The 24,890-nt window shown below is 43.1% G+C and overlaps 1 protein-coding gene across 11 annotated transcripts in view; it reads right to left on the bottom strand.

Annotated features, from left to right (window-relative positions):
* The window catches only part of ADD1 (adducin 1), a 48,079-nt gene that overhangs the window by 8,495 nt on the left and 14,694 nt on the right, over nucleotides 1-24,890 (bottom strand). For 2 of the 11 annotated variants that reach the window (XM_060246133.1, XM_060246140.1), the window contains exons 4-14: nucleotides 22,958-23,038; nucleotides 19,534-19,683; nucleotides 18,748-18,891; nucleotides 17,884-17,982; nucleotides 17,580-17,756; nucleotides 16,563-16,907; nucleotides 11,467-11,568; nucleotides 10,185-10,290; nucleotides 9,417-9,511; nucleotides 4,975-5,131; nucleotides 1,206-1,301 (exon numbers count right to left, since the gene is read on the bottom strand). In XM_060246133.1, the coding sequence (XP_060102116.1) occupies nucleotides 1,206-1,301; nucleotides 4,975-5,131; nucleotides 9,417-9,511; nucleotides 10,185-10,290; nucleotides 11,467-11,568; nucleotides 16,563-16,907; nucleotides 17,580-17,756; nucleotides 17,884-17,982; nucleotides 18,748-18,891; nucleotides 19,534-19,683; nucleotides 22,958-23,038 (1,552 nt within the window). The remainder of the gene's footprint in view (nucleotides 1-1,205; nucleotides 1,302-4,974; nucleotides 5,132-9,416; nucleotides 9,512-10,184; nucleotides 10,291-11,466; nucleotides 11,569-16,562; nucleotides 16,908-17,579; nucleotides 17,757-17,883; nucleotides 17,983-18,747; nucleotides 18,892-19,533; nucleotides 19,684-22,957; nucleotides 23,039-24,890) is intronic. The other 9 variants (XM_060246135.1, XM_060246141.1, XM_060246137.1 and 6 more) reach the window with 5 other exon arrangements.

The following is a 24,890-nucleotide window of genomic DNA, read 5'->3' as shown; positions in this document are numbered from 1 at the left end:
TTAAACCAGACCTCAGGAGAAACCAGCCCCAAAAATGCTGTGCTGCAGGGAGCAACCTGCTAGCCACGGAACAGCAGCTCCTGGGGCCAGCTTCTCCTGAAGCACAGTTTAAACCACCCTGCAAGAGAAGCCCTCCCAGACACATGCAGCTCCTGGGGCCAGCACAGTTAAAACCCTGCTGCAGGAGAAGCCAAGCCAAGCCAGCCCCAGGGCCAGGCTGTTTATTTAGCTGGTATTTTTCTTCTTGGGTCTGCTGGACCTGAAAAAATTTGAGATTTCTGAAAAATCCTGGACCCCAGTACCATACTGGGATTGGGATCCGGGCTTTTCAAACATACCAAACAATTTTTGGGGTCCAATAGACCTCAACCAAAAAATCCCAGTAAAAACAAAAGCACACTCCTAATACTGACAGGGTATGTATTGACTCAGCTCAATTTGGCTGTGATGATCCAAGAAAGCTCAGTGGAAATTCACTAGTGTGCTTCAGCAGTGAAAAGGGCATTACTTGAAAAACAACTGGAGAATAAAACCACCAGAGAGCAAGCCGCTCGTGGCAACTCCAGCACTGCCACAATTCAAACACCATCTGGAATTCTGAACAACCCCATCTCAAAAAGGCCCAGAAAGTGACCATGTGGTTAGAGCCCTTTCAGTGCACATGGGACTTCTCTGCTTACAAAACTGAAGGGACAAAAGACAGACGTCTACAGTGCTGTCCCTGGTATTGTTTGTGAGAGAGAAAATATCTCCCCTCTCCCCCCTCAAAAAAATGATTGATTGTAAGGTCAAGTCACACAGGTAACCTTTGAATTCTCTGGCACAAAATGTGACACTGATCACAAGCTCATCTTTTAAAAAGATCAGACAAACCAGGGAAGTAAAGTTTATCAGCAGCTTTCATCTCTGAAAGTTCCCCTGAGCACATCTCACATAGACAGGTGCTCTGGCAGAACTTTCCTGCACACGGCTTGCAAGCACCCCGGGACAACTGGCTGGCTGCAGGCAGAAATGCAACCCTTGGTCTGAGCCAGCAAGACCATTTTTATGTTCTTCGTGCACATTTCTTTATTATTGTGAGCACAACCACCAACACATTCAGCTACAGAGCTCTACACCGTCGAAGACAAAAACATTCTTTCCCCCAAGCATGGAAACAGAGGTGCCCCAACAGGAAGCAACCCCTGTAGCTCTGCCGGTCGTACCTTCCTGCAGCTTGACCGGAGTGCTGGGCAGGAGACAGGCAGCAGGGTGGTCAGCAGGAGTCTCTTCTCTCGGTTGGCTGGCATCTTCGGAATCTTCTACAAAATGTGCCAGGAGACAGAAGTCAAACAATCAGTGGTGCTTGGCAAGAAGAAAAGTTGTCTCATAGGCACACAAGATCTTTGCTAAAGGATAATTCTGACCAGAAGCCAATTTCTACTGTGAATAAAAATGTGAATGCCACTGAGTTACAATGATGGCCTCTTCCTTGGCACACATGCCACAGCAGTGTCCTTGTTAAATGAGGAAGGTGAGCCACTGACTCAGCTGAGGCCAAAGGGGCTCTGGACCCATTCACAGGAAGCAATGCTTGAAGGAAGCTTATCTGCTAGGACCAGAAATGGAATGAATTCAAAATGCTTCCTCATTTGTCCAATTTCTGCATTCATAATTAGGTAATTCAGAGAAACCAATAAAATGTAAGCCTCAACAATGAGGTCTGCTCAGCACTTGCCAAGAACAAAGTCAATTAAAGAGCAGCCCCATGGAGAAACCAAACTCCTACTTTTACAAATAGCAAAATGTAGTCTGTAGTCTGCTAAACAATCCTTAACAGCTCAAGTATCCTAACCATTTTGTGATTGCTGATATTCCAATAAAGACATATGTATGTATGTATGAAGGCTGAGCATAGAAGAACAGATGCTTTTGAGATGTGCTGGAGAAAAATCTTGAGAGTCCCTTGGACTGCAAGAAGATCCAGTCAGTCAGTCCTAAGGGAAATCAACCCAGACTGTTCCCTGGAAGGTCAGATGCTGGAGCTGAAGCTCAAATACTTTGGCCCCCAAATGAGAAGGGAGCACTCCCTGGAGAAGAGAAGATCCTGATGCTGGGAAAGACAGAAGGCAAAAGCAGAAGGGGACGTCAAAACAGGAGATGGCTGGACAGCGTTACTGATGTAACTAACACGAATTTGAGCAGACTTCAGAGGATGGTGGAAGACAGGAGGGCCTGGCGTGACTTGGTCCATGGGGTCGCAAAGAGTCACTCGACTGTGCAACTGAACAACAATGTATGTATGTATGTATGTGTGTGTGTGTGTGTGTGTGTATGTATGTAGCTCAAGTAACCCAGATTTAGCAACAGGACATCAACTGACACCTCCGGTTTGGGAATGATTATTTCACTGTCTACTGTCTGACATTTTGGGGGCTGGCACGTCTGCAAATTGGGAACATGATGCAGTGTGTGTTCCAGCCAGGCACAACAAGGGACATTATTCTTAAGCTGAGATCCTGAGATCCTGCTGATCTTTCCTATTCTAGAGAAGAATTCAGAGCAATTGTTGCAGGTATCTAGATAAGAAATCTGTAATCTGGCATCAGTGCAGCTTTGTATTAAGGTGGGGCTTCAAAATATTGAAACTACCCACAAAGGAGTTGCTTGCCTATCCGACAGAAGGTCTCTCTGGGCATGCTGGGGGCAGCGGTGGAGGGAGAAAGGAGCAAAGCTTTTATTTATTTAAAACAGGGGTGGGGAAGCCCCATCCCAAGGGCTGTATACAGCCCTCGAGGTCACTTGGTGTGGCCCTCGGGGATTACTGGGCCAAACCGAGCCATGTGGCAGCCCCCTGGGGCCTGACTGGCCAGTGAGGCTCGTGGGGCCCAGCTGCGCTGTGCAGCAACCTCCCCAGGGCCAGGCAGGGATCACAGGGCCCAGATGTACTGTGCGGCAGCCTTCCTGGGGCCTGCCTAGCTGTTCGGCCAGAATTGCTGCAGGGCCTGGAAAAGTTACTGTCACAGTTCAGTTTGCACTTGATTATCCCAGATGGTGTGGCCTAATATGCCACTGAGTTCCTGCTGGGCTTTTTCTACAAAAGCTCTGGACCTATGCATTTGCCTAGGGTGGCAGGTCGGGTGTGTGTGTGTGTGTGTGTGTGTATGTGTGCCAGACCAGGCTCTCCCCACATGACTTCAAACAGAAAAACAATTTGCATTAATTTTGCTGGCCTGAATCATTCTCCCTTGGCGGAGCACTGTTTTTCAAGTTGATAATTTTTATGACCCGTGAAAGATGTTATAAATATCCATGTGGCCCTTGGCAGAAAAAAGGTTCCCCACCCCTGATTTAAAACATTTATTATCTGCCTTTCTCCCTTGCAGAACTCAGGGTGGCTCACAACAGAAATCAAATTATAAAACACACCATAAAAACAATATAGCTAAAACAACGATAAAACCCCATAAAAGGTTACAATTTTTAAGAACCCAATTAGGATTGCCAATAAATAAAACCTAAATTAGCCAAATACAGTCCCAAATAAAACTGTCTTCAACTGACTCCTGAAGATCAACCGTGAGAGGCCTGCCAGGTCCACCTCCCAGAGGACAATGTCCCATAACTGTGGGGCTGCCACTGAAAAGGCCCTCTCGTGTATGTCCACCAGGGCTTTTTTGTGGCAGAAACTCCTTTGCGTATTAGGCCACACACCCCTGATGTAGCCAATCCTCCAAGAGCTTACAGTACAGGGCCTACTGTAAGCTCCAGGAGGATTGGCTACATTAGGGGTGCATGGCCTAATATGCAAAGGAGTTCCTACTACAAAAAAAGCCCTGGTGCCCACCAGACAAATGTGTGTGATTTGTGGGATAATTCCTAGACAGGAATGTAAAGGAGAAGACACTCCTTCAGACAGCCCGGTTGCAAGCCACGTAGGGCTTTGAGGGACAAAACCAACACTTTGAATTGGACTCAGGAGCAGGTAAAAAGGCAGTATAATTGCTGTAGTATCAGGGTCATATGCTTCCCATAGCTGGCCCCAAGCAGCAGTCTAACCACAGGATTCTGCAACAGCTGCAGCTTCCAAACACTCTTCAAGGAAAACCCCAAGCTGAGTGCACTTCAATAGTCCTCTCTAGATGCAACTAAGACATGAATCATTTTGGCCAGATCGGGCTTAACTAGGAATGGGTGCCGCTGATGCAGCAGCCAAAGCTGGGCAAAAGCGCTCCAAGCCGGTGCAGCCACCTAGTTTCCTAAGGTGACTGATGTGTTTTATTTTATCAAATTTATATCCCGCCCTCCCCTAATGGGTATTGAGCAGCATTCCCAAGCTGTGAACCTGGCTCTTCAAGGGGGAGGGGTATCACCCAATCCAAGACATGGAAGATTGCAGGTCCTTGGTCTGCCTCTCTACTCACCCCAAACCTGTTTTGTCAGCATTCAGTTCCAGCTTTTCCACCCTCATTCAGCTCATTACTTTTGACTCCTTGCCTTGGGAAGCCTCCTGGAGGCTGGTCAGGCCCCTTCTGGGAATGTGCCATTTTGCTCTTCCCAAAGCTTTGCGGCTGTCCACAGCTCGTCCCCCACAGCTCTGCTTTGTGTCCACAGGGGGGGGGAGCTCTGGGTCCATGAACAATGGTGCTTTGCAATTTGAGCTGCCAGGAATTGCTGTGGCAAAACTGTGTCTGATTCGCAAGGCCTCCAAGCACTACAGGTGACATTTATCTGTAACTCTGAGCAAGAGAACTACACGTTTTTGTGAAGTCACCAGAAAAACTGCAACCCAATGAAATGTTCCCATACAGGCTCTGCTGAGGGCCACTATGGCAACAACAGCAGCGAAGCACCTGCTTTTATCAGCTGCCCACCAGATTCTGAAGGCAGACCATGGGGACAGCAGGGCAAGCAAGCCAGGCAGCGCACTAAACTCTGCATTCCCATCATCTTAATTCCACAGCTGTCCAAAGGAGTCTCTGGCAACACACCAACCTTCTGATTGCTTCTGCTTCCTTTCCACTTCTTTGCGGTATTCTTCCAGTTCCCTGTCTGTGAGCTTGTTGAAGGGGTTTGGTCCCGTTGTGCTCACAATGACTCTTGGCTGGTACTCCTTCTCAATTATTGCTTTGGATGCCGTCACCAGTTCTCCCTGGTTGAAAGCAAAGATAGGTCTTTAACCAATTAACCTAGAGAGTGTGGACAATGCCTCAGCGCCAAAACAACAGAAGAAAAATGGTGTGAGTCTGACCAGAAATAAAACAGAGAAGATTTAAAGTTGGTAAGATTTATCTTTTTTACTCGATGCACCTGGCACCAGAGAGGTCAGCGATCCACTTGCATTCACAGCAGTGGTGTAGGAACCAACCCCTTCTCTTAGGCCTTCAGTTGGCTACGCTGCAGGAGGCATCCAGTTTCCGGTGGGCAGCTGTGCTGGTCTGCAGCCTCAAGCCCAGGAACACCTTCAAGACCAACAAGATCTCCAGGGGGGTTGAGAGTGAGAACTCCCCGGAAATCATGCTGGTCTTAAGGTGCTACTGAACTTGAATCTAGCTCTGTATGTCCAGTGTTTCTCTTGCACAAGATCCACTCTCAATCAGCAGTATCAGACCCAAAACTTGATGTTTAAAAGCACTGCCTAGGAAGCAGATGGAACAGATTTCCTAAATTACCCAGCTGCCTACTCAAAATAACTTAGCACCAAACACTAATTAAACCCACCCAGGAAAGAAAGACTTTTCAACACCACCTCCACATGTGAGAGAATATAACTGATTGTTGACTTCATTCTCTCTCCCTTACACTGTTCGTCTCGCCTCCATTTTGTCCTCACAACTACCCTGTGACGTAGGTTAGGCTGAGAGTGGGTGTCTGGCCCAAGGTCACCAAGCAAGCTCCCATGTTGGAATTTGAACCTGGGTCTTCCAGATCCTAGTTTGACACTCTAACCACTAAGCCACAGTGACTGGTCTGGAAACTAAACCAACTTCAGTGCCCCAGCACTGGAAAGACAGGAGGGAATTCATCCCATGAAAAGTCATTTTCTGTCTGTTCCTCTGGCAAGTTGACAGCTACATCCTTCCCCCACCTTGCAGTCCATGAAGGGCTTATCTCAGACGAGGACTTTCATAACTTTCTCCTTTACCTTGAGTTTTGCATCTAGCAAATGGGGGGCGAGGGCAGGCTACAGCTGTCCAATGTGTTCTCTGCTCTTCAAAAATACTGAAAAGGCTGTCATGGCTCTTACTTTGGTTACAGAATGCAATGATTTTGCCTCTACTACAGACAGACATGATCTCAGCCTTATAAAACAATGATGGACAGCATGGCTCCCCAACCCTTTTGAGCTTGTGGACACCTTTGGAATTCTGACATAGCATGGTACAGTCACAAAATGGCCGCTGCAGCAGGTGGAGACAGACACAAAATGGCTGCCACAGCTTACCTTCATTCATGTAGTGAAGATTCTTGTGCCGTGGTGGCAGCTGCTACCAAAGCAACTTTTTAAAAAAAATCCGCACAACCAATCAAATCTCCAGAGGCTAATAAGAAACCTGGCTGGGCAAAATCCCCACTTAACCCCCACTTCTGAAAACACTCTGTGGACACCACAAAAGGTGTCAGTGGGCAACATGATGAATAAAAAGAAAGATGTCACACAGGCCATTTGAACAATTTACTTCAGTCACTTAATTGATTGACAAATATATTTTCAACCAGACTGAAAATACAACTGCAAATGTTTGCTTAATTGCTGGCAGTTTGTATACCTAACTGCACAGCATCTCTCTCCATTTATGACGGTATGTAACAAAGTGTGTAACATCAACCTGAATACTAAAGATTAGCCGTGTAAGTTCTTCTGAACAACACTCCGATGGTGGGGAAACACGGAGAAGGACCACTGAGAAAGAGCTTAAAGAGAGCATCCTGCATCCAGACAGCTAGACCTCTCCATAAATCAACATGAGCTAAGAACCCCAACAGAAGTCAAGTTCACTTCCAGATTGTTAACTGGGCATTGAAATGCCAGTCTAGCAGCTGCATCAAATGTAGCTTCTGAACACTTTTCTAGCCCAGTGAAGTATGATACGATTATCCATCATGGGCACCTGAGGGTGCATCTGGCAAAAGACACACTTGACTACCAGCGCCACCTGGACCAGTACTGGATAAAAGAACCGCAGGATTAGACTGATTCTTAACTACTTCCTTATCAAGTATGCTTGGTGATCCAGTTCAAGCACCCTTACAGGCAGAATTCCTCCTTCATGTTCAACGGTAAAGATAAACAGGGCTGAGTGTCAGATATGAAGTACCAGGGGCAAGATGGAGCCGTGTAGATCTGTGTAGTGTAGAGCAACGTGCATATTTATGTGTGTGTGTGAGAGAGAGTGAGACAGAGAGAGAGATGGTGATCATATCACCTCTCAGCCACCTGCTCTCCAGGCTAAACATCCCCAGCTCAAATAAATGACTGGCTGTAGACGTCGTTTATCTTGATTTCAGTAAGGCTTTGGAGAAGGTTCCACATATTGTCCTTGTTGACAAGTTGGTAAAATGTGGTTTGGATCCTGTTACCGTTAGGTGGATCTGTCACTGGTTGACAGGTCGCACCCAAAGAGTGCTTGTGAATGGTTCCTCATCCTCTTGGAGAGGAGTGACAAGTGGAGTGCCTCAAGGATCTGTCCTGAGACCTGTTTTGTTCAACATCTTTATCAATGATTTGGATGAAGGAATAGAGGGAATGCTTATTAAATTTGCAGATGATACTAAATTGAGAGGGGTTGCAAACACAGATGACGACAGAAACAGGATTCAGGATAACCTTGAAAGGGTGGAAAACTGGGCTAAAATCAATAAAATGAATTTTAACAGGGATAAATGTAAAGTTCTGCATTTAGGTAGGAAAAATCCAATGCACGGTTATAGGATGGGGGAGACTTGTCTTAGCAGTAAGGATATGCAAAAAGGATCTAGGGGTCTTAGTGGATCATACGCTGAACATGAGTCAACAGTGTGATGTGGTGGCTAAAAAGGCAAATGCAATTTTGGGCTGTATCAACAGAAGTATAGTGTCCAGATCACATGAAGTGATGGTATCGCTTTACTCTGCTCTGGCAAGACCTCTCCTGGAGTATTGTGTTCAGTTTTGGGCACCACATTTTAAGAAGGATATAGACAACCTGGAACAGGTCCAGAGGAGGGCAATGAAGATGGTGAGGGGTCTGGAGACCATCCTATGAGGAAAGGTTGAAGGACCTGGGCATGTTTAGCCTGGAGAGGAGAAGGCTGAGAGGTGATATGATCATCATCTTCAAATACTTGAAGGGCTGTCATATAGAGGATGGTGTGGAATTGTTTTCTGTGGCCTCAGAAGGTCAGACTAGAACCAATGGGTTGAAATTAAATCAAAAGAGTTTCCGGCTCAACATTAGGAAGAACTTCCTGACCGTTAGAGCGATTCCTCAGTGGAACAGGCTTCCTCCTTGGGAAGTGGTGGGCTCTCCTTCCTTGGAGGTTTTTAAACAGAGGCTAGATGGCCATCTGACAGCAATGAAGATCCTGTGACTTTAGGGGGAGGTGTTTGTGAGTTTCCTGCATTGTGCAGGGGGTTGGACTAGATGACCCTGGAGGTCCCTTCCAATTCTATGATTCTATGAGAGGTGGGGGGGGGGAGAGAGAGCAGTCTCCCAGGACAATTTTCTGGAATCCCCCTTCAAGAAAGAAGATGTCACTCAACCCCATTACTAGCCAGGCAACTGCAAACAACTGAACTCTCAGAAGAACTCCAACAAGGATGCACACCAACTGCTCTGCCCTGTACTGACTATACACTAGGGCAGCTAAAGCAGTTTGGAGTCCCAAATCGAGGTTGAAAACCAGATGGTAAAGCATCCACACGATCAGTATCATCTAGGAACACACTCCCATGTTAAATCTGATCACTGCACAGTGTGAGAGAAGAGTTTAACAAGCCGTCTCTAAAGCTGTCTTTAGAAGAAGTGTCTTTGAAGTTGAGCCTCTTTTCAGGGAAATAGCTACCACCAGGCATATTTGTGCAACACTTTACATGGTTTAACCTGGGGATATTTGGGGAATTACACTCATATACCTGGGACTACTCAGGCTTGCAGAAAATGGATCTCAAATTACAGTTACTTAACACAGACCATGCATGGAACAGAACCGCCCCAAAAACCCCTTGCCATCTTCCAAGAGCAAAAACATTAGTAAGATTGACTTAACATGTTTAATATTTAATTCTAAGGGTGTTTTACAGTTTCCATCAAATATATATTCGCATATGTAATTTGTAGATCCACCTGCCCCTCCTGACACATACAGACAAGCCCTGAGAAGTCACAGATCAGGGTAAAACAAAAGGAAGAAAGCAAACAACAGCATTCAGAGCAGTGTGACAGGGCAGTAAGTACCTTTCTAACAGAGAGAGGTTTAGCAGGACTAGAGGCCTGCTCTGTGGGATCGAGCCCTTCAATTGTTTCCGTACAGTCTGAGAGGGGAGCATCCTGTAACAGGAAATTGAGTGAACACAGCAAACTAAGCTTGGGCTTTTCTTTATTGCCTAAAAAGCAGTATGATATGGGCTAAAGAGCATGCAGAAATAGTTACTGGTGGATTCAGAAGCAGTGAAAACAAAGCAACGTGCACACATGTGTTAACCCCAACCCAAGATGCCCTGGCCATGATGATAACTAGTCAAACTTCATAATGTGCATTTTTAAAAGCCAGTTATCACTCAAATTTGCTGAGCTACCATTAAGGATAAAACATAACTTTATAATCTGTTAAACAGAAGGCATGTAAAACGACACCTTCCAATTCCTGCTTCTCATGAATCCATAGTTTGCAACAAAGATTTCATTTGTGATAAGACTATGGACAAGATAATAGATTTTCACTCTTATTTTCAAATCCAATCAGTGACATAAAGCCTGACTAGTTCAGAAGGGGGTTTCAGCCCACTGGAAAGCAGCCTGGGCGTCTCATGCACTGCAATGGCAGCTCACTCATGCTTCTGCTACGGTTCTGACCCTAAGCAAGGTTGCAAAGACAGCAAAACATTACCTCTAACACTCACCTTATACACAGTTACTCTCTGCCAATTAAAGAATAATTTCATAGTGATGCATTAGGTGACAGCAGGAAGATACCTCAAATTACCTCTAAGCTGGTATTTTAAGTAGCCCTTGTCCTCACCTGTACAAGGTTTCTGTCCACAACAACCCCAGAAAGAACCTGCGACTGGGGACCAGCAGTTTTAATGTCTTGCAAGTTTTGCTCCCGGATCTGTAAGAGACAAATAGCATGAAATTCATACCAGCAGCAGAAAGAATCATGTGTCTAATCTATGTATGAGCCACAGAACGGGACTCTTTAGCTTGAAGAAACGTTGACTGAGGGATGACATGATAGAGGTCTACAAGATTATGCATGGGATAAAGAAGTTAGAGAAAGAAGTACTTTTCTTCCTTTCTCACAATACAACAACTTGTAGACACTCAATGATATTGCTGAGCAGTTGGGTTAGAACAGATAAAAAGAAGTACTTCTGAACCCAAAGGGTAATTAACACATGGAATTCACTGCCACAGGAGGTGGTGGCAGGTACAAGCATAGACTTCTTCAAGAAGAGATTAGATAAACATATGGAGCAGAAGTCCATCAGAAGCTATTAGCCACAGGGTATAGATGGAACTCTCTGTCTGGGGCAATGATGCTCTGTATTCTTGATGCTGGGGAGGGGGCAACAGTGGGAGGGTGTCTAGTGTCCTGGCCCCAATGGTGGATCTCCTGATGGCACCTGGGTTTTTTGGCCACTGTGTGACACAGAGTGTTGGACTGGATGGGCCATTGGCTTGTTCCAATATGGCTTCTCTTATGTTCTTATGTTTGGAACAGTGATGCTCTGTATTCTTGGTGCTGGGGGGGGCAGTGGGAGGGCTTCTAGTGTCCTGGCCCCACTGATGGACCTCCTGATGGCACCTGGGATTTTTGGCCACTATTTGATACAGAGTATTGGACCGGATGGGCCACTGGCCTGATCCAACATGCCTTCTCTTATGTTCTTAAATCTGGGGGTGGGGAAGGTGAGGAATGATGACTTGATCCTTGCTATTTTTTAAAAAGCTGCTACCTCAGCAGCATATTTGACACCATTAGGCAACGCCAAGAGGGACTGTGTGCTTCTTGCCAACTAGAGGGAGTAGACAGGCCCCGCAGGTTATTAGGCTAAGTTGAAAGGCAAACCCTACACAGCAGAAGCACCTGTTCTGATAACTGCATTTTTTTGACTTCTTTCCTGTTCCCCCTGACCGTTACCTTTTTCTGTCAAGCAATTATCCTCTTTATTACACCTGAATGATACCAACGAAGAGAAATTTAACATTCCTGAGCATAAAAACTCAGTACCAATCAACATTTCAAAAACTATCAAAATCATTCAGGTGTGTCAGTAGTACATACCTTGTTCCTCATTTCTTGGACCTCCTTTGGATTAGTGTTCAATGGAACAAATAAATTTGGGACAGCAGAGGTGGCAGTTCTATGTCCATCCTCTTTAGTCCACTGCAATATCAAGAACAATTACATGAATTAAAGTCAGTACAATGGCTAGAACACCCACAGAGGCAAGTTTACAGCACACTAAACCATGCATATATACAACTGAGAACTGAATCAATGACTACAATCCAGGGAGGAACAGTGGCTCAGTGGTAGAGCATCTGCTTGGGAAGCAGAAGGTCCCAGGTTCAATCCCTGGCATCTCCAAAAAAGGGTCCAGGCAAATAGGTGTGAAAAACCTCAGCTTGAGACCCTGGAGAGCCGCTGCCAGTCTGAGAAGACAATACTGACTTTGATGGACCAAAGGTCTGATTCAGTATAAGGCAGCTTCATATGTTCAATTTGTAAAAGCACAACCACTCCTCTATTGTGAAATGGCTCACACACTGCATTTTTGTATTCTCAGAGCCAATAAGAAAATATTAACTATAAAAACGAGTGAGGAGAGAACTGGGGAAAGCCCTGTGGCACAGGCAGCCTGAATAATCAGCAGATGCAGATTGAAAGCACTCTCTGGAAATGCCGTTTTAACCTAAATCAGATGGAGAAGTCAGTGTGACCATGAAGATTCTAAAACTGCCTCTTATGTCATTGATTCACTTCCCTGAAACTCAAACACGCACCAAAGCCAACAGAAAGCACAAGATGACAGGAATGTGAGAAGCAGTGTGATATCAGCAACCAGATCAAGTGAATGATTTCATATGTGGAAAGAGTGGGCATCACCAAAGTTTTGAATTCAAAACAAAATTCAGAATGTACTGCTTTCAGAATTGTTTCTGCACAGGCAAACAGATGGTTCAGGCTAAGGGAAGAGTTTGGTGATGTCAAAATATTTTATATAAAAGCTTACAGCTTAAAAAATTACAACAACAACAATGAAAAAACCCCATACACAAAGCACTTCATGCCTTGTTTGCAGGAGATTGTTTGCTGTGGCCAGTGCATTTTGTCATTTGGGACGAGGGCTTTGCGCTACAAGTACAAGCATTTGTCTTTTACAATAATTTAGGAAAATGCTCAGCTTTATTCATTATGTTCTAATTGGCACTCCACAGAAAATGCACTGGACACTGAAACAAACCTGTTTTACACAGATGCTAACCCCCGCCCTAAATAATTTTGAGACAAAAAAGATAGCCAGAAATAGAACTCTTCAAAAGCAACACAATTTTAAAATGTTTTGCAAGTATGAAGTTAAAAAAAAAAAAGGAATGAACATGGAGCTATGGATACTCACTGGTTTTTATCTTTTCATGTAAAAATAACTCCAGGTTTTTATTAAAGATATTTAACAATAACATTAAAAACCTTAGCATAACTGAAACTTTTTAAAAACTAAAGGCATTAAGATTAAATATACAAACCAGGAATAATTGCATGACTGCTACAGGTTGCTCTAGCAAAACATTAAAAACACCATGATGTTTTTAAGCACTGCTTTCACTCTCTGATAATTTCAAGTAGTCACTTCTTTGAGTGTTCAAGCAACCAAACAAAACCCTGTAAATATTTTCAGGGCAATGCTGTTGCCAAAATTGGCTTCAGGATTTGACAGTTATCAAGTGAAGAATGCTAGTTAATCTACATCAAAAAAGAAAACAAAATATCTGCACAGTTAGAGAATGACTCCTTCCTGTGCTTTCTTCATGGGCGTTCCAATGATTCAGTATTTCCCAAGAGCTACTACACTCTCTCCTTAATAAGTTCTGAAAGGGAAAAGATAGCAATCAACATTGAGGGGAATGTTTTATTTTCCCTTGAGGGTAAAAATAATGTTATGCAAAGGAGAACTGGAACTAAAAGTTTGAACAGTATGATTTTACATACTTGAAACCGATATTACTTAGAATTGTTACAGACAGATATCTGGAGAACATCCAACATTCTATGGTAACAGTGGTTAGCGTTTTCCTAATGCCAATCCATTTAGGGGTTTGCCAAGTTCTTTTCATAATACTTAACCGTTAAATATCAGAAAAACACAATGGCCGCTAGAAAGATGAAGTAAGTACTACATTTGCTTATATATATGGTAAATTAGATGATGTTTTTCAATCACCTTTTGTGCGTTGAGCCCGACTTTCATTAATGTTGAATGCTTAGGAAAGCTCAGGAGTCCAAATAGCCCAGTTTAGACTGGTCTTACCAGAGCTTGAGAACTAATTAGGGTCGGCCCTGGTTAGCACTTGGTTGGGAGACTACCAAGGAAGACCTGGATCGCTATGCAGAGGAAGGGAAAGACAGACGCCTCTTGTTCATTTCTTGCCTGCAACACCTCACTGGGATCACTAGGAGTGCACTCTACCCTTTCTTATTCATGGCAGGAGTCAAGTTGCACCTTTAAGACCAACCAAGTTTTATTTAGAACTTACGTTCTGAAAAAAACTGGGTTGGTCTTAAAGGTGCAACTTGACTCCTACTTTGTTCAACTGCTTCAGACCAACATGGCTGCCCACTTGGATCTTTCTTATTCATGACTTTTGCCACTGCTTTCAATTTACACGGCACTCACTTCCTGCATCCAGGTACAGGAGTTTGCAACTTTTTCTCATGTATTATGTCTGCTTGTAATTTTTCTTACAGAAAATGAAGACATCTGTAATTTTCAATTCCATGAATATGCCAAATAGTACAATTTTATATGCTAAATGATAAATGGTATGTTTTATGCCGTTAAATCAGTAAAGAAGTTTGTTTTATAGGAAAGTATTGCACGTGACTTTTTCTTGGAGATGAGGGGACAACAGGATAAAACACACACTCCCCACCATGACTTCAAATTTCCAGACGTTTTGCATCACTGATGCTGCTCTTGTTCACTTAAGAGCAAAAGGGTCTTTGACCGCAGAATGAATTTAACACAGTGAAAATAAATTTTTCTCTCTATATTAACATGCCAACACTGCCATTATCATAAGGTCTGTTATTAAAACAGAACTTTCATTTAATTTTGTTGGGCTAAGGAATTGATTAAAATATGAATATAAAAATTGATTGGGTTAAAATGCCTTAAATAAATAATTTCAGATTTACCAAATAGAAATGAAGCTACAAGGGGAAGAGATCAGATTAATGGATCAATTTAAGGCTGGGCTGCATCATACTGGAGGGCAGAGGGGGCCTCAATGTGTCAACAGAAGCAGATGCAAGAGGGGAAGTTTAAGACCACATACAATTAGTACCACACAAGTGAAAGAGCAGGAAGAATTCCAGCTGTCAGTGCTGCCACGTGACATAAACAACATTTGGTAGCAAATGTCTTGAATTATATTACAAGAAAAATCTGTTTTCAGGCTACTATAAATGTTCTCAAATACAAGAAGGCATGTCCAAAACAACAGAAAACAAGACACCAGCAAAAAGCTACGGAGAAGTGGTTACAACGTTTAAAAGTTTGTTTTTATCACTATGTGAGCTGGAAATTAAGGCTATGCAACTGCTTATGGCAGGCATTTGTTTCTTTTTGGGAAAGAAAGATTCAGCACATGATGCTCAAATGCAAAAGCAGGGTTTGATAACTATGAGGTAATGTGAAGCAGTTTATTGAAATGTTAAACTTTCTTGATCTTATGTTTTATACTTTGGATTATATATTGTCAATAAAGCTACCGAAGTCTTGCAGCATCTCAAAAACGAACCAAATTTATTAGTGAGTCCGTGCCCACTTCATCAGATGCAAGGTGGTCTCTGATTTGTGAAAACTGATGTCACAATTTGCTTTATCAGTCTTTAATATGCCACAAGACAGCTTGTTGTTTTGGCTACAGGAGGCCAACAGAGCTGCCCCTCCAGAATAGTCCATAAAATAGTTTTTAAAAATAAAATTATGTTCTTCAACCTCAATAATGCCAGAATATTTATTGCTACATGTTAAACATGAAATTTTGCAGAAATTCTGATTTTCTCAGCCATTTTGTTTCTCACTATTAATGGTTAAGCATTTCAGATACTTGGTAACAGCAAACAAGATTCTGCCTCCCAAAACAGTTTATAGATAAAGTATTTTCCAACTTGTTCTAACAGTGCCTTAACCTTTTTTTCTGGAGACACCCAATTTCTTCCAGATTTCTGACTACATTGCAAGGGTTCCAGTAAAACCTCCAAGTTACTATATCATCAGCAATATATTACTCAACCATTACAAAAGCCTGTATTCATGCATAAATTTTAGAAATAGTAGGTGCTATGATGAACAGCAGTCCCAAAGAGCTACCACAATCCTATCATAGCATTCGAAAACCTTTAACCGCACTGATGCTTTAAATTTTATAAAACAGCACTCTTATAACGAAGAAGTCTCCTAAATAGTGTAGATGATTGCCCCAGCTGCACTTTCGTCATGCCACACCCAGCTGATACTGCAGGAAAGATTGACATTTTATGGCCGTCTACTAACATGCAACAATTCATGCAGAAGGCTGTGAGCATTGGGAGGCTTTAGGGTGACATTAAGAGGAGCAAGAGAGGCCAAGTTATTAAGAGGGAGAAAAGCTCAGGAGGAAATACAGCTTTTAGAAACTCACAGATCAGCAGACTAACACTTTGAGAGCGTCCTGACTGCATTCAAAGCAAATACTCCAGATTACGATCAGGCTTCCAGACTGAATGCTACATGGTGCAGTGTGTATTTTTCCAGACACCACACTGATCCAGCTGAAAATGCTAATTAGCAGGTATTTATTTCTAAACTGTATTTTCAGAAAATCTTGTCCGATTTAAAGTTATTCAACTAGCCGAAGGACACTGCATGATTAATTTGCTGATCAGCTGGAAAAGCACAATTCTGCTCCCTTCCACTGAAGAAGTGGGATTCAATTTAAAGACCAAGTATTTACTACTGCTGCTTCAGCTCTTTAAACAGATGTCTCAACAAAGTCAGATTAGAAAGCCAATGAAACAGCTCTCTTTGAGTTTATCCTCCTCCAAGCCTCACAGTGCCTGCCCCCAGAGTTGCTCTACATCATCTAACTATGAACAGTAAGGTAGGCACAGACCAAGCAGTTGGTAATACAGCTTGGCACGCAGACACCGGACGAGAGAGACTGCAGCAAGGGTTTCACGTGATCGTGTGTAATGTTCGTCCACACCTTAGTCTTCGACTTGGGGCTGCCGCCGTTCTGCCCTTCTTCTGAAGCATCATCCCCTCGGCCAGAATTCAGCCACCTTGTCTTCTCTCGCTGCTGCTTCTGAAAACTATGCCGCAGAGGGGAGCAAGTGCCTGAGTCCCCATCGCTAGCAAAAGAGTACCCTGTGACGCTAGCAGGAATCTCCACGTCACTGAATTTTTTAGACTTCTCTCTTAGAGCAGGGCATCGATAGGGGTAGCCAGTTCTGTAACCCTGAAACACCACAGGAAAATACTTCATTACGTTGGATATCAGAACCTAGCACAACCCCTACCAGTCATTATCACATATTCAGATGGATCACTGCGTTGCTCTGAAGCAGCAGAATAAAATTTGAGCCCAGCGGTATCTTGAAGACTGACAAAGTTTAATTCTGGGTATACATTTTTGTGTGTGTGCACTTTGTTGGTCCTAAAGGTGCCACTGGACTCAAACGTTGCTCAATTATCACATATGGTCATGCCAAAGAGACACAAAGGAGACAGACTGCACAACAGTAAGCTGCTGATATGGAGCTGCACCTGGGTTCTGTTACCTGCCTGGTGGCACAGCCCCACTCCTTTTTGATTACTCAATGGAACAATCAAGGCAAAATAAAACAACACAGGACAGCATCAGCAGCACATAAAGTTGTTAAAACCAAGGCAAAAGGCACAGATTCAGCATTAGCAAATTTTCTGTACTATGCTTAGCAAACAGCTGATCACTCAGTCTTTCTGGAAACACCCCTCCCCCCACACTCTTATGTTTCTGGCATGCACACACACACAAACTCCTTTTCTTCCAAAGCCCAGTGTCCTTCAGAAAAGTTTAACTGGAAACAAAAACTTTAGCTGGAAGCAAAACTGTTGATAATAAGCAACTGAACAGTGATTTCTTTCTTACCAAGTTATCAAGCATTCTCATAAGAGCTTCGAATTCCTGCTCGCCTGTCTGCCATCTTGGTTGTGATGGTGTCCTCTCCCCTTCTGGAGACTCATGACACCGAGACTTTGCTTTGTATTTTCCCGGATCCAACAGCACTAAATTGTCTGGGCCCCCCGCGCTGGCCAAAGTACGTACCTTAAAAAAAACAAAACAAAGTAAATTTCCACAACAATATATTTATTATCTTCTGCTATGATCTCTATCAAGCAGCTTTTTTTCAATTATAGTGACAGGAAAACAAATTAACAAACAGCAGGCTTACTTGGATCTCGCAAGCAACAACCAGATTATGAATGTAGTAGAAAGCTTCTTCCACACTTTCTCCAACAGAGACCAATCCATGATTTCTGAGGATGAGAACCTTGGGGAAGAGAATGAAAAAAATGGAGAGTTGCAGGTAAGAGGAATTAATTTCTGAATCAAAAGAGTTGGGGGTGGAAACAAGTCAAAGGGCCAAAATTACTCATTTTACTGACCAATGATAATAATAAAAAACTCTGGCCAAATACTGGCAAATTACTGAACAATTTAATTTCAGCCTATCAATAAATTAGTGTTTTAAAAGTAAAACCAGTACTTTATTTAAAATTATTATTATCTGGCCACCATCCCCATAGCTAAGTCATCAAACACCTTTTTATTGATTTTTAATGAAGATAGGACAATGTTTTCATTGCACAGAACTGAGGGCAAAAAAAAAGATTCCCTTTTCAAAATAATCATATACTGAAGAAAACAGAACAGCAAAACACATTAAAATCATACATAAAAATAATCATTACAAGAACAAAACGTAAGTACTGTAAGGTAAGATTTGTCTTTGCTTTAACTTTATCTTTTTTTTTTGCTAAAAAAAGGAGAAATTATTAACAAACTCATTTCTCAACAGTTTTCTGCTCTGTAATCACAAGCATTTTTTCTTGTCCTGGTCTTCCGTTCATTATGTTTCTCCCAAAATAAAATAATGAAAACAACCCCATAGGCCATTTACGAAAACAAAGAAATACTGACTTTACTGACCCCCCCCCTTTTTTTTAAAGAAAAACCTGACAAATTAATGACCAAGACAGAAAAACGGTTCCTGATTTCACTAACCATTTTCCACCTCAGCTCTGCTCCTACTGACCTTGCTTTTGGGCCCCAGATTCTTCTGAATCAACACTTTCTCCTCCTCATCCACAAGAATCCCGTGGTAATCATGGTAAGCAACTTCTCCAAGGGACAGGGCTTCAGGGGACAGAGGCAAGAGGCCACATTTCATTGCAGACACCTGAGGATGTTACAAACAGGTTTGACACAGAAGGAGGAAAGAAGCAGCAACAGTGTGTTACCCATGCTTATATTATTCTAATTACTAAGATATAATAGCCATTTAAAGTATCAGTAATGTTGGGGAGGAGAATACCGCTGGTCAACACAATTGTTGTTGCAGTACGGAAACAGATTCAATCATCCTGAAGGCTCCACAGTGAAATCATTACACAATTGTTACTGAGACCTCCCCAAAAGGAAGGGCTGCAGCTTCAGTAATAAATTAAAGATTCCTAAACTATGTCTAAACTATTTTTTTACTCATTATTGTTTTCTATACATCTGTATAATCAATTATCAACTTACAGAATAACATAACTAAGCAGTAAAGATCTAGTCCAAAAAAACCTCCACTCCTCTTCCTCAATAAGCACAATACAGTGTTGTTTCCTACCTCTATGGTTTCCCCCACTGCAGTGTTTAACATTTGGACGTGGTCTGCTTTTAGCCCTCGGAGATGTATGGGAGCATGGCACAGGAGGGCTGAGAACAGAATGCAGAGGAGACTAATCTTGGCTCAGCCTCCAAGCCGCTAATCATGACGCTGTTCAGCCCATCCCAGATACGTCCCACTAAGCAAGAGTTAGAAGGGATCTCTTACCGCTGCCCCAGCTGGGGTGTGAATGTGAACAACACACTTAATGTCAGGTCGAGCAGCATAAATGGCAGAGTGCAAAGTGAAGCCAGCTTGATTCACGCCCAAATTAGTGCTTCCACGGTCAATTACATCACCTTGAATATTTATTTTAACCTGACAACACAAAAGTACATTAGCCCTCAACACAATGCTTATCTTTACTCAAGCCACATTGTCCTGCTGCAGTATGGAAACAGATGCAATCATCCTGAAGGCTCCTCAATGAAATCATAAAATGACATAAAATGCATGCTGAAGCAATTCCACTGATCCTGCAAACGAGTCACGTACAGCCAGAGGTCTACACATTCACTCACCTGCTGTCAACCACAAACTCTCCTTCCCAAGACAAATGCCCCCAAGTCTTCCAAAGCCAAATGCATGGGAGAGGAGCCCCGTCCCCTCCATCCTGCACCCAAGTGAACAGGGATCGCCCCTCCTGAGCCAGTATTTTCCAACTTAACCAGTCAGCCTAAACGTCTTGCTAAGTCTTAACTTGTGTTCTGCACAGGAAAGAAGAGGGTCCAATTCCTGCTGTACTGGGTACTCTCCTGGCGATTAGTGTAAGCCTCTGCGGTCCCCTTCTCCATCAGTTCTGGAATGTGTGGAGGACTGTTGTGTCATCCCAGCTGCTATACTATCAACTATCAAGGCCATCCCACTTGCTGCACTACCAACAGCTTGCTTGGCAGCCTCCTCAGCAGATCACTGGCCTTGAGTCACCAGCTCCTGGCACTGGACTACCTGTCCAGGAAGCCTGGTCTCGGGGTGGTCTACATTATCCACACAAAGCTGTTCAAAGTTATTCATCTTAAAAGGTATTGGAATTATAACAGCATTCACTTCCGTTTGTTTTCCTGGTTTTGCCTGGCTCTGAAGCAGGGCTTTTTCTGTACCAGGAACTCCTTTGCATAGTAGGCTACACCCCCTATGATGTAGCCAATCCTCCAAGAGCTTACAGGGCTCTTCTTTTACAGGCCCTGCTCTGAAGGCAGCTCAGACTCAGGGAGAAAACTCAGGAAGTGTCAGAAGCGATGAAACCACTACCTGTGCTTTCTAATAATCACAGTCTAAAAGAAAATAATGAAAGCAAGAATAAGATAAAATAATGAAGTAATAAATAATGCTAAATAAGCAGATCTTTCACCAGGAGTGACTGCTCAAAAATGTCAGAAGGGGCCTTTCTTTGCAGAATGTTTCCATCCCTCGTTGTGGGCTGGAGAAGGGCTCTCTTGATGCTACACAGGATGGAGACATCAAGACTCAGAGGCTCTCTGTGGTGCTGGCTGCTCTGGAGGCCCCCACGTATCAGCATGCCATTATGTTGGAAGGCTGCAACACAGCCAGGACCACGGTGGATGGGAAGTCTGTGGGCATCCATTATATTGCCTGTCCATGCCTCAGTGTCAGGATCCCCTCTGGCCAGCCCAGTGGCTCAGACTCAGAGCCTCCATGGGAGGAACCCTAAGAGCTGAGGCTGAGGAAGGCAAGGGAGGGCCACCACCAAGGCACCTGCTGATAGTGGTCCAACAGCACCAGAGGCCATCCACCCTGAGCCTGAAAGAAAGGCCTCACTACCAGTCCCTGAAACAGTCACCAGGATCCACTGGGCAGGATGTGGACCCCCAGGGGACACTCTCACTCTGCAGGAGCAGCAACAGCAGAAGGCCCACGCCAAGGTGGCCCAAAGGAGACTGGCTGCACGCAACCCCATCCTAGAGCCAGGAAGGAAGAACAATGATTCTTTGCAGGATTCAAAGCACAGTGCAGCCGCAGGAGTTCAACACCTGTCAGCAGCACAGCTGAGCCTGATTCTTTCCCAGCCTATTTAGGCTGGGACTTGGGAGAGTCCACTAGGTGCACGCCTGTAACCCAACTCCTTGTCGTCAGCTCCTGTTGATGCTCTCAAGCCTTGCTAGTCAGACTTGAGGGCACTGCTTCCAAGGAGCACTGGCTGGGTCCGCCTTCAGAGGGCAGAATGCTCAGCGTCAAGAGAAAAGCAAAGACAGCGGGAGACTTAACAAGCCCATGGTTAGCCACTCAAAATTACTTAATCCTAATAGACATTATGTGCATTTTAGATGCTTAGCACATATGATGATGGCAAGGAAAACAGCAATAGGAAATTGAAGGCAAAATTAAATTAAATAATGAAGTAATAAACAATTAATGCCACCTTAAACCACTTCTTATGCAATGCAACATTTGAAAGATTCCTTGATGTTAGGAATTATTACCCACTGTATCATGATCACGGACAATATATCGTTTTACCACAGAATCAATCGAGAAACGGGGGCTTGCTGAATCGGCAATTAAAATTCTTAAAACAGATTAGGCAGATTGATTACAACAGTTCTATTCTTCATACTTGATGAGTCTGTTCTTCACGCTTTTTTGGAATCCTTCCCCCTGATTCTCTGTCCTTCCACGCTTGTCTTCCGAACTCTCCTGGTCTCCTCTTGCCAGAGTGAATGCCAACTCAATGGTGGATACGAGAGACGGCTTCCTGCATCTTCCCTACTACGACAGAATTTGTTCTTGCCCCCTTGGGGAAATAAACTCAAGCTCTCATGTTTCATTGGAATGCCCTCTATATGCCATTTTATTCTACTGTGGCTGGTGAATTTCATTGGTTTAATCCAGGCAGGGTGGTTCCCTTCCTACTCTCAGATCAAAATAACCTTAGACATTGCAAAAAAAAAAAAAATCCCTTTTGTCTTTTGGGTAATACATAGAGATTATAAATGAAATTTCAGATTGTTATACTACTCAAGGTATTGAGTCACAGACCTTTCAGCAGACAAGGAAAGAAAAGTAGTATCATGCAACTGCTTGAAAACTTGTGAGTTACACAGAATAGAAAAGAGTGTGTATAGAAATCAGGCTATATATTTAACTGAACTAAATTCCATTTCAGAGTGGATCAGTTCTCACAACACAGCCCCACACAACTCTCCTGAAGTGCAGTGGCCTCCCCACAGGCCAGGCTTACATATATAGAAGCACCCTCTGTGTGAAAGGACTGAAAATCACTGCACTTCTACTAGGTTAAAAAGTGAAACCATTTTGAGCCATTCAGTCAGCAAGCTACACTAAGGAAAGGCTTGTGCCATGCTGGAAAATTCCAGAACATCCTCACAGAACTAACCCCACTGAGATCTATTCTATCTATATGAAATGTAAATAAATGTCAAGAGGAAAGTTCGTGGCCTTGTTCTTAACAGTGTGGGGAGTATACATGCCAGAACCCTAATCCTGGCAAAACGTATTCGTGCCTAATTTCCACTGGAAGAATTTGTTCTGCTGGCTTCACACATAATTTCTGTTAGACTGTGATTCAGACATTAAATAACTGTGGTTTGCCTCAAAGAATTTTTTTACTTACCAGACTAGATGCAGTCACCTCACTGTAGAGAAGCCCAAAAGGCACAATGAGAAAGTGCTCCTGCTCTGAATTTACTCTGACCTACAAGTGCAAGGAATAAAACCTGATTATGCACAAACAAGACTTTGAAAACAATCCCGTTGTACCAGTAAGTAAAGGAAGACAAAAATAATCTCTCCTTGACTGCTAGAAGTTGTTGAGAAGCACATCATTAAAGGGGGGAATCACAATACAAGTCCACAAAAGACCTAAGACAACGCAAACATTGTGCTATTGCACTGCTTTAAATCTGAAGATCAATCAAATATAATCTCATCATGGTTGCTATAGAAACCATGATTTACAATCTAAAATTTCTTTGCAAAAGAAGCCCTAGAGGGGAAAAATACTTTCCAAGATTCAAAATTCAATGATTCTTTTATTTTCAACTTAAAAATATTTTATTGTACTGCAGGTTTTACTAAAATCGACAGAAGGGCAGATAATGCATTTGAAAACCTGACACTTGCCCCTGACCTGGCATATAAAGACATTATTCTCTATGTTAACTGAAAGCATTAATAAGAATAGGGTTAACAGTTATGAATACATGGGGAAGAAATCTTGGGGTTTCCTTAACTGAGAATGACTGGTATGAGGTCAAGACAGCATATACATTAACCTCAGAAGCATTAACTATTCAAATTTTAGCTTTCAAAATTTGGTCAAGATGGTATCATGTCACAAAAGTTGCATCATTTCTGTAGAAAGATTCCAAAAGGTGGGATCTTTCTATCATTGCTGGTGGCAATGCCCGGCCAATCAAGAGTTTTGGAGCAAAGTACTTATGGTGATTCATAAGATCTGTAATGTATGGTTAGAGCTAGATCCCAAATGGCTCTTACTGGATTTACCCTCTCGCAAGGATACTGATACATCAAATATTCTTATGCAACAAATTGGAAGGATAAACATCCATCTTTATCATTTGTGGAAGGTTAAAACTTGGGATCATGTGCTTATGGAGAAGATCTCTTGAATGGTTAACCATTCAGATTCTAAGTTATCTCACTTTTTGGACAAATGCATACCTCTTATTTCTAAGGTAACTAAGAGGGAATGAAATGTCATAAAGGTGAGGAGATCCCCTCCAAAAATAGGTTCCCATCTGCATGATTGTTAAATCTATATTTTCTGTAAGTGTATTGCATTTTGTTTTATGATTAAACTGATCTTCTTTAAACTGAAGATCTCACTGCTGTTAATAAGGACAGCTCTGAACATAAAAATAACTCACTGTAGCAATTACAGCATAATTATTTATGCTGACAATGAAATCACAGACCTTCAGAAGGATTTCTTCAACATTCAGGAAGCTGCCAATGCTCTGGGTGGGTTGGACTGTTCTACTCCAGAACCACCAAGAAGGAAGCTTTATGGTGTTTCCAATCTTCTGTTCTCTGGTGGTTCCTGGGAGTGGGATGGTCCATCACTGATGGGACATACAAAAGCAACATGCTCCCAGGGTGGGAACGGCTTCCCCTATCAGATAGTGTACTGAAGCACCCTGCGACCAAAGGCAGCTTCAGCTGAAGCCCACGTCCACTTTATAATGCCTAGTGAACGTATGTACTGAACTCCGTGGCTGCCTTATAGATATTCTCTAGGGACAAGAAAGCTCTGTATGCTGCCGATGTCAAAGAATGGGCAGTGATTGCCCCTGGAGGGTCTGGCCCGTGTGCTGTATACACTCCTCAAATGCATTCCCATAACAATCTGCTCAGCGTGGGTGGAGTTACCTGATGCCCCAACAACAACTAAACAAGACAAAAAGAGCCTCAGATTTTTTAAATGCCTGGGTTCTCTCAATACAAAAGTTCAATACCTGTCTGACATCCCGGCAGTGCCACTCTTTTCCCCTCTCATGTTGGGGATTAGGGCAACAGGAGGGAAG

The sequence above is a fragment of the Heteronotia binoei genome, chromosome 9 (assembly GCF_032191835.1).
Source record: "Heteronotia binoei isolate CCM8104 ecotype False Entrance Well chromosome 9, APGP_CSIRO_Hbin_v1, whole genome shotgun sequence".
In the NCBI taxonomy this organism is placed as follows: Eukaryota; Metazoa; Chordata; class Lepidosauria; order Squamata; family Gekkonidae; genus Heteronotia; species Heteronotia binoei.
The sequence above is the reverse complement of the archived record's forward strand: the minus strand, read 5'-3'. Positions and strand labels throughout refer to the sequence as shown.